Source organism: Palaemon carinicauda, chromosome 5 (genome assembly GCF_036898095.1).
Source record: "Palaemon carinicauda isolate YSFRI2023 chromosome 5, ASM3689809v2, whole genome shotgun sequence".
NCBI lineage: Eukaryota > Metazoa > Arthropoda > Malacostraca > Decapoda > Palaemonidae > Palaemon > Palaemon carinicauda.
Genome location: NC_090729.1, coordinates 135,142,734 through 135,153,324, shown reverse-complemented (window position 1 = coordinate 135,153,324; position 10,591 = coordinate 135,142,734). Strand labels below are relative to the sequence as shown.

The 10,591-nt window shown below is 34.5% G+C and overlaps 1 protein-coding gene across 1 annotated transcript in view; it reads left to right on the top strand.

The window, feature by feature from the left end:
• The window catches only part of LOC137640592 (uncharacterized), a 15,068-nt gene extending 8,862 nt beyond the window's left edge, over window positions 1-6,206 (top strand). Inside the window, exons 4-6 of the mRNA XM_068373102.1 lie at window positions 3,357-3,508; window positions 4,162-4,329; window positions 4,585-6,206. Coding sequence (XP_068229203.1) covers window positions 3,357-3,508; window positions 4,162-4,329; window positions 4,585-4,803 — 539 coding nt within the window. The 3' untranslated portion in view covers window positions 4,804-6,206. The remainder of the gene's footprint in view (window positions 1-3,356; window positions 3,509-4,161; window positions 4,330-4,584) is intronic.
• The last annotated feature ends 4,385 nt before the right edge of the window (window positions 6,207-10,591 follow it).

The window sequence follows — 10,591 nt, the reverse complement described above, 5'->3', positions numbered from 1 at the left end:
TTGGAGTAACCTGCGAATGCTAAAATCTATGGATAATAGGTAACCGAAATCTACAAATAGTAAGAATTTTTATGCATACATGTACAGCAATAGTATTGTAAATGTAAGTACTGTAATACAACACAATACTGCACTGTACTACAATAATGGTACAGTACACTACAATATATTAACCATATTCAATATCATCCCTTTTCTCTCTCTCTCTCTCTCTCTCTTCCTCTTCGGAAAGAAACTCAATAAAGACAGCTCTTGTTTCTTTTTTGTGTTTTTTGTATTTTATCATATGCCTGCTGCGAAGGGAACACTGAATCAGCTAAACACCAGGTAACTTTGATTCTACACAACTTATGGATATCGCACTCTTTTATTCCACCTTTCAAAACTTCATGTGTACCAAACAGTTCACTCAACTGTCGTTCTTTTTTTCACCTTCTTTCTCCTCTTTTGCCGATGACTCGGTTTTGATTTACACTATCATTAATACAGACGTTGCTTTAGCGCTGTTAGTAGCAATACTTGCAAGTATTCCCATACTCTTCTTGGTTTTCCAAGGAATTGAAGATTGACTCTATATAAGTCGTTGCAATAAGACGCGAGTCACTTTTTGTTTAGAAGAAATACTCTATACTCACTAGGGCAGTAGGATTTCCATGTTTGTACATCTCAACTTTTGGACATACACTTGTAATGCAATATGCAAAATAAAACGGACAGATTGTGGCTAGCATGCATGGTATCTCGATGCTTGACGTAAAGAATAGCTCACTGGGCAGTGTCCATGCAAATAGCTACTGCCTGAGCGAGTATGTTGGTGAGCAGGCTAAAAGAGGATTAAGACTTGAAGTATTTTTCCCCATAATTGATTCCATGATTAAGAAACATTGGTCTTTATCAGATTGGCTGTGGATAAGTGAATCAGTGGATAGTAAACTCCAAAGATTACAAGGATTTTGGGTAACTCAAAGACTTGTTACCCCATCTAAGGAGACTCCATTTGCTCTTGGGTAGAGCAAATTAGTTTAAACGATTAGAAAGTTTTTTTATGATCTTGTCTAATTTATTCTTTAATTAGTTTACTATGTTACTAATCACTACATCCGCTGGAAGTCTGTTCCATGTATTTTCTATTTTGTATGTAAAGAAATTACGACATCTTGTGGTGTTGTATCTTTTCAGTTCCAGTTTGTATCCGTTACCTCTGGACTGATTTGTGCTAAGCGTGAAGAGATTGTTGTAGTCTACATTTATTATTTCTTTCAGAATTTTGAGTGTCTCTATTAGCTCTACCCTTAGTCGTCGAGTTTGTAGATGAAATAAATTTAAATACTCCATTCTCCATCGATATCCAAATTGTCTTAGTGCTGGAACTATAGTCCATTTCTTTTAGCGATGCATATTTGCACCGACTCGCAGCGGTACCCTTTTAGCACGGAAAAATTTCCGGATCGCTGATTGGTTGGACAAGATAATTCTAACCAATCAGCGAAAAGGAAACTTTTCCGAGCTAAAAGGGCACCGCCGCGAGTCGGTGCAAATATGAATCGCTAAAAGAAATGGAATATAGTTTGGTGTCCCAAGCTTGTACTTCTTCCAGTCTACCTATATCCTTCTTAATACATTGAACCCAGAATTAGACTACGTATTCTAGATGTGTTCTTACTTGTTATGTGTACAGCTGCAATACATTGTCTTGGTTTCTGTATCTGAATTGTCTCCTTATGTAACCTATTAATTTCTGTGCTTTCTTTTCAACTTTTATGTTCTGTTTGGTGAACTTCAAATCTTTGATAATAATAAAGTCGAGATATTACCCCTGGCTCACACTTTCCATTTCATTACCCAGAAGTGACAAATCTGCTTGTGGTTTGCTATAACCTATGTGCATAACTTAGCATATCCCACAGTTGAAAGGCATTTGCCATTTTCAGGATCATTCCCCTAATCCTCTCTTAAGGCTTCTACATCTTCTGAGTTAATAGTGTTTATGCCTAGTTTAGTATCGTCGGCAAATTTAGCTGTTCTACTCATTAATCCTAAATCTATGTCTTAGGTTGGCCAGGGCACCAGCCATCACTTGAGATACTACAGTTAGAGTTATTGGGTCTTTTAACAGGCCAGACAGTAATACAAGAGCCATATCTCTGATTACAACTAATTTTTCCTTTGCCACACAAACTGAATAGTTTGGCCTGTTTTTTTCCGCATTTTTCCTTATACACCTGACAACACTGAAATTCCCAAACAATACTTCTTCATTTAAGGGGTTAACTACTGCCCTGGAATTCATGGCTACTTTCTTCTTGGTAAGGGTAGAAAAGACTCTATCTATGGTAAGCAGCTCTTCTAGGAGGACACTACAAAATCAACCCATTGTTCTCTAGTCTTGGGTAGTGCCGTAGCCTCTGTACCATAGTCTTCTACTGTCTTGGACCAGAGTTCTCTTGCTTGAGGGTTCACTCAGGCACACTATTCTATCTTATTTCTCTTCCCCTTTGTTTTCTTTTTTTACTTTAGATAAGATAGATCTATATTAATGTGTTACTGTTTTTAAAATATTTTATATCAATTGTTCATTACTTCGCTTGTAGTGTATTTATTTCCTTGTTTCCTTTCCTCACTGGGCTATATTTTCTTGTTGGAGCTCTTGGGCTTGTAGCATCTTGCTTTTCCAACGAGGGTAGTAGCTTAGCTAGTAATAATGATATTCATCATCATCATCCTCATCTCCTCCTACGCCTATTGACGCAAAAGGCCTCCCGTTAGATTTCACCAGTCTTTTCTATCTTGAGCTTTTAAATCAATACTTCTCCATTCATCATCTCCCACTTCACGCTTCATAGTCCTCAGCCATGTAGGCCTGGGTCTCCCAACTCTTCTTGAGCCCTGTGCAGCCCAGTTGAAACTGGTGAATTAATCTCTCTTGGGGAATGCAAAGAGCATGACCAAACCATATCCCTCTACCACTCACCATTATCTCATCCACACATGGCACTCCAATAATCTCTCTTATAGTAATAATAATAAAAAAGGCATATCGAACCCTATATATAATTGGACTAGAATACATAGAACCCTGCACACATGAGTTTTCTATAGAGATTTACAATACAAATTGAACTGATAAATGTTTTTCTTTTTGCATATTTCCCCATATACTTTATATTCTCAACTCAGATATCAGACAGAGACCTCTGTGAAAAAAAAAATATATCTAAAAAGATGTTTTCTATTAGGAGATACATCCTTGTGAAGACTATAATTTCCCTGAATATATTATTAGTATTATGGTTATTGTTTTCATTGTTATTTTGGTCTTCATTTAGTCACTGATGTATCTCAACTTTCATTCATAGTGTTGGGCGATATAAGTAAGTCAATAGGTCGCGTATGGAGATTTTCCCCAATGGGTGATCCTTTGGTTGATAGGTTCGCGATTCGAGATGCAGATTCCTCGATAATTCAACGAGAAGTTGATGCTGTTCAAGACTGGATAAAGGATGGCAGTGTAAGTATTTTCCTTATTTATTGTTTTTATGTTTATATAGTCACTTTGGAAATCATCATATCACAATGCCTATCCTTGGAAAATGCCATTATTTCTTCTTCTTCTTCTTCTTCTTTCCCACCGTTATCCCTACATTAAAGGCATCGTCTTGCTTCAAACCTCTTCTCTCCGTGTATGACCACAGAAATACCACTATTAAGGCAGTTTGCTAATTAAATCAGTTATTTGTTGCAAAAACCTCTCCAATTTTACCAAGGATCATGAAATCTAATTATTCTATTTAAGCTGTGGATATTCTCACTATACCAGGAAGCGTGGCTAACAGCTTATTTCAGCATTAGATGACATATATTCGTGCAAATATCTGTGATCATCAGAAATTAATGAAAGATTTAATACTGACAAATATGTTTTGGCATTTAATTCCACAACCAATAACATCCCATTGGGAATCAGGATATGTACACTCATGTTCTACGCGATCACATGTAAGTAACCAAATCAAAACATGAAATAATTCCCCAAGATTACATCATTAAGGTGCTTTACGTTTCCTCATTTAACGTTGCAAGAGCATTTCCAAGATTAGAGAAATCAGAATGCCTCCATTATGAATAAATTTCTTATCCTTAACTTTTCTTATACCATGCTAGTGTTTTCATGTGATGCGAGACCACCCACTGCATAAAAAGATTATGTTGGCCGGAATGTGGGGTGGCTGTAATACCTGGAGACATGACCTGCTTAGTGTTACAAGAAAAATCCTGAACAGAGCACATGTACCACAGAAACAGACTCAAGATGATCAAAGAGCACTGGCTGTAAGTAACATTGTGAAAATATGAAAGGTGATAAGATAATCATCATTTCATTGTGAAATTGTAAAAATTGATTGGCTATAACAATTGCTACTAAGTCTGAAATATCAGAAACATATTTTGTTGTAGGTTAAGGAAGCTGTGTCTTTGACAAGCTAGCTAGGGCGAATTCTAATTATTAAACAGAATACGTACTTGAACTAACTACATTATTCTATAGTAATCCTCATTTAATCGGAGCTTTATCTGTGCCCGCAGGACATACTTTGGAACGTAGCTGTCAGGAACATGACAGTCCACGACTCTTACTTCTGCAAAAAATACGGTTCTTCAAAGCCTTTCCCAACGAAGAGAGTGAACTTGACCTACATCGGAGCAAAAAACTACATATCTAATCCAAAGTACTCCTTTCCAATTCAAAAAGAGTGCCCTCATGAATGTCGCCCTCAAGATCACAAAGATTGGAATTACTGTTAAGCTAGAAGATATAATAGCAAACAAAAACTTTTCACTATCAACATCAATTGTTATAAATGTACTATGCAAAGAAACTGGAGTATACACACTCTATCTTAAGGAAGTACGACCTGACAAGGTAGAATATACCTCTAATCTTATGGTGCTTGCCGTATGTGTGTAACCTTAACCTAGATTTCCATCCCAAGGTCTGACAATTAGATTTTAGCCCTTCTGAACAAGCACCGGTGGCATTCCATCAGGATTGTCATGTCCAAAGATAAAGCTTACAACCCTCTTTAATATTTCACATTTACAAAGCTATTGTTAACTTTCACAACACTGGTGGTACCACTGTTTCTTTTTTCTTTTTTTCCTTTTTTTTTTTTTTTGCTGCAATTATAATTTCTACCAGGAAATAAAAGCTTGCACTACCTCTTGAGGATGGGCAACCCATTACAATGGTGGTACAGTCACTCATGTAAGATGATGGGTCTCCGGGTGTTTGAGTGAGATTTCCATGTCACCCCTTTCTGGACGACAGATATCTGGGATCGCGAAACCGATCAAATATTCAATTACCTATAGTTGAACATTTGATCGGGTTTCGTGCTCCCAGATCCCTGTCGTCCAGAAAGAGATGAAAACCAAATCTCTCTCAAACACTCGGACATCCAACAACTTATATGAGTGACTGTACCAAAGGTACTTTTGGGGTATAAAGTCCTTTCAGTTTATGCATATTTCTTTTATTAAAATATCACTATATACATACTTTTAACTTTCAAGTAAGCTTTCCTTTTTTAGAATACAAAATCACATTACTTATTTAGAAAACATCTCGGTACTATATGACCAGCTAGAATATTTGCAATAGTTACACAATTGCCCAAAGTTTGCATAGTTATAAATTCTCCTATTTTACTTCTGTTCGCCACTTGTACGGCAAACACATGAACACAAGAATATATCTCATTTTAAAAGAGCTCAATCTATCCATGTGAAAACATGTCATAATTTCTCATTTCTCCAATCAATTTGAATAGCTGTTGACCAACATGCATTTGCTTTACCTACAACGCCCGTGTCTTATTCTTCACTCTTCCTGCCTTTGGATGGGATTAATATGACCCTGTGAAGCTTCATAAAAACTATCCTTATAATTCAAAATAATTTCCTGAGTTCCCATTCATAAAAAGCTGTTAATCAACTTCAAATCCTCTATTTATCAAAAGTTTTGATCATTATCAAAGTTTACCTATATTTTGGGATTTGTAATCTTTACTGAGATAGCCTTTATATCGATGTGCAATTCTATTGATCAAAAGAAAAACGTACAAAAATTATTGTCTTCACCTTCATATATTCCTTGAAGATGATGAATGTTGTCTAATGATTATAATAGCCACTTACTGTAAGTGCTCTTTTTTCGTGTAATTACATATATACCTACATACATAGCACATGTATTTAAGTTAATGTGTTGCATCTGTATATATAGTGTCAGTATGGAAATAAACATAGATATGAATACTTAAAGACATTACACTTCACAAGATGTATGTGTATACCTTCAAAACTTTATTTTCATGAATATTTACGCAATAGTGTACATATCCACATACTTGTACATTGAAACAAATATGTAAGTACTGTATACAAGTACAGTAAGTGGGTTGAAATTTACCTTTCATGCCATTGAAGTTGAATAAAATATAGGATTTAGCAAATATGAGGAATCATTGAGAAGAGCTTTGGGAAATAACGCAGAAAAACATAATAAAAAATATTTCTTAGGGAGCAAAGAGATGCCTTGGAGATCTTTTTAAACTGAAACTACATTAATGCATTGTAAAAGTATACACAAAACAGAGCCCAAGGCATCGTAATGATAAAATAAAGCTAGCTAACGTGATACTAGTGAAATAAGACTAAAAAAACGTCGAAATAAAAAGGACGGCTGTGTAAGCAACATGGCTCCCAAAGGGTAGCTGAACTCGGAGCGCCCGGCTCCCTCATTGCCTAATAAAGTTAATTAACCACTCCCCGGGGGGGGGTCTAAAGCAGTTACAGCTAATTCAAACTGTAAAAGAAGAGGGTACTCAACTTAGACGACGAATAGGAGGCCATCATGCAAGGAATACTCCAAAAACGCTGAAAAAGGGCGCACCCAAAATACTACGACGCAGTAGGAACGCTGCGAACAAAAGGAATAGGTTCATCAGAGACGTACAGTACTATGAGGGGAGAGGATATGTAATGGCTCCTCACCTATCCTTCTCCTTAGATTCCTAGACTGGGTTAAGTCTGTTAGGAGTGCAGATATCTATGGTTATCTACGGATACGTCCCTGATTATACACGATGTCTTAGGATAGTCGTTCCGGGAGTTAGAACCCCGTGATACCTGACGGTAATTCTCTTATAATATCACTCGCAGAAATATTATACTGTAGGAAGCTGCCGGAAGGACCTTTCATCAGGACGATATGGCTATCTCACCCAAAAATAGATTTTTCTTATGTCAAAATCAGAGAAATTCAGAAAACACTAGAGAAAGGAAAAAGCATCAGATTGATGAAAAGAACACTTGGAACAAGGTGCCAATAGATATTTGCTTTAATAGATAATAATTCATAAATTAACAAAAGAAATGGAATGATAAAAATTTCAGATGATTTCTATGCAATGCTATACAATAGCTATATAAAAAATAACTTTGCCAATGCAAATAATGAAACACCTAAGCCGGTACCGAAAGTAACAGTGGGAGAGGTAAAGATACCATTAAAAAGCAGGAAAAAGAAGCAAAGCAGCAGTGGAAGATAGCCTGACAATTAATCTAATAACAGATGGAGGAGATTTCATGGTTGCAAATCTCGCTGAACTTTACACAAAAAGTTCTACAAGACTCCTCTATACCTTCAATTTGGAAAAAATTATCATTATAATATTTCACAAAAAGAGACACACAAGAGACCTGAAAAATTACCACTCGATAAGTTTACTATTAGCAAAACATGAAATATTTACGAAGATCGTATTAGGCAAAATCAAACGAAAGCTAGTCTTTAATCAGGCAAGAAAGCAGGTAAGTTTTAGAAGTGAATACCAAACAACAGACCAGATCCATGTAATTAACTAGCTAATGGAAAAATTAACTGAGCATGACAAACCATTATGTATGGCATTTAAAGACCATGAAAAAGATTTGATTCTGTCAAAACTTTAGCAGAAATTAAACCCTTTCAAAAACGAGGAATAGATGAATCATATGTTAGAACACTTGAAGATACCTATACAGCTAGTACAGCAATCCTAAATCTACATAAAGGTAGTAAGAAGAGGAGTTACACAAGGAGACCCCATCTCTCTTAAATTATTTACAGCGGTCCTAAAAGAACGTTTTTAGGAATTTAGATTGGAAAAATGGGGAAAATGTAATGGGGAATAACTTAACATTTTAAAATTTGCAAATGACTTACTTCTATTTAGTGATTCACGGAAGGAATTACAAAACGTAATAAGACTTTTTGAAAAGAGAGAGCATATATGTAGGACTGAAAATGAATATGAGCAAAACTAAGATAACGTTAAATGAAAATGCAGAGACAACAAATAAGGGTTAAGGATGCACCTCTGAATATAGGACAGACAGTAAGTGTTTCCCCAGGAAACGAGACCGAAATTAAAAGAAGGATAAGCATGGGATGGACAGCTTTTGGAAAACAAAAAGATTATGAATTGTAAAATGCCACTTTCTCTAAAAAAAAAAAAGTATTTATTCAGATGGTACTACCAGTATTAACTTATGCATATATATATATATATATATATATATATATATATATATATATATATATATATATATATATATATTTATATGTATAAGTAGAATTATTCCATACTCATGACATGAAAATACTTATTAACAAGAATCTTCTATCCGAGAAATTACTTTTGAATGATCATTCTTATGAAGAATGAGTTATTAAATTTATGCAGTTCGATGACGTTTAATCTTTTATGAAGTGAAAAACCAAAAAGTAGATTTTCAGCAAGAGAAAAAAAAAAGGGGGGGGGGGGTGCTATAGAGCTTTCAACCTCCCCTACTCCACCGGCCATGTACTGTATGCAGCAGGTATGAGCAGTGCATGGTTAATTAGCGAAAACCAAAACTCAAAAGCAATCGCTCCTAATTGATCATGAGAATTAGTCCAACATCTACATATACAGTATATATATATATATATATATATATATATATATATATATATATATATATATATATATATATACAGTATATATATATATATATATATATACAGTATATATATATATATATATATATATATATATATATATATATATATATATAAACAGTATATATATATATATATATATATATATATATATATATATACATATATGTATATATATATATATATATATATATATATATATATACATATATGTATATATATATATATATACACACATATATATATATATATATATATATATATATATATATATTATATATATATATATATATATATATATATATATGTACATATATTATATATATATATATATATATATATATATATATATATATATATATATATATATATATGACAGCCATTTGCCATTGACATGATGATGGGTTCAGTTTCCCATCAGTTACCATGCAAGGCTCATTCAGCCAGATCCGTACCACTGAAGAGGCAAAGAGTAAGTCCTACAGGGACGTCTTCTTAACGTTTCCCCTTTAATATTTTCAAGTTCCTCTTTTGTCTTGTTGCCGCTTTAAACAGAAAAGTCGTAACTATTTTTTTTTTAGAAGTGCGTCCTATTTGACACAATTATAACCACCTGTCAAATGTGACCTAAGAGTTGTACCCCTTAGCCATGTTCCTGCTTCTCTTATGACATTTTCAGAAGACATTTTTAGAGGGTGACATTTTCAGAAGACATTTTCAGAGGGTGACATTTTCAGAGGGTGACATTTTCAGAGGGTGACATTTTCAGAAGGTGGTCAATGCGGTGAAAGATTATAAGAAAAAAAATTGTGCAATGTTAACGAAAGTAATTCTCTCTTTGTGACGTCACTATTACATTGATAAAAATCTAAAATAGAAAAAACAACTAAAATCCACTATATCACCGTTTAGGCGCCATTTCGTAACTTCTGGAGCAGTGTGTCTCTGTTATCGAGATAGAAGGGAACCTCTGACTCCGATAAGCAAAATGAAAGATCAAAACTGTGTGACATCAGATTACGGTGTGCGTCCAACACTGTGGTCTCACTAAGATCGAATGATTATGATCTTGACTTTCAAAAAGATAGCCATAACGCATTGGCCTTTGGCGTACACCTTAAGCAAGATGTCTGTTACAGTCAATTAAAAATACCATCTTGGATGCTTTTAATAAGGGTTGACGGGAGAGGCAACCATCTGATTTTCTCATGAGTAAGTTGAATGAAAGAAGCAGGGAAGCTGTCCCCTTTATTGTAATGTATCTATAACGTAAGTATAAGTGATATTGTTGTAAGGGTTTAATAACGAATTGTGCTTTTGTTTCAAGTGTTCTCAATTTCCAGTGTCATTACTTTTCGAGACGTGGTTGTCGTTTGTCATTTGTCCTATTGTGTCATTCCTGTCCTTTATGGCCTTTGTGTCCCTTTTATAAGGACTTTAAGTTTAATTGTAATGTTTTGTAAATAATTTTTGCATTACTATATTTAAATCTTGTTTGATCGTATTCTCATTCAAATACCTTTATCTTATTATTATTATGGTCCATTG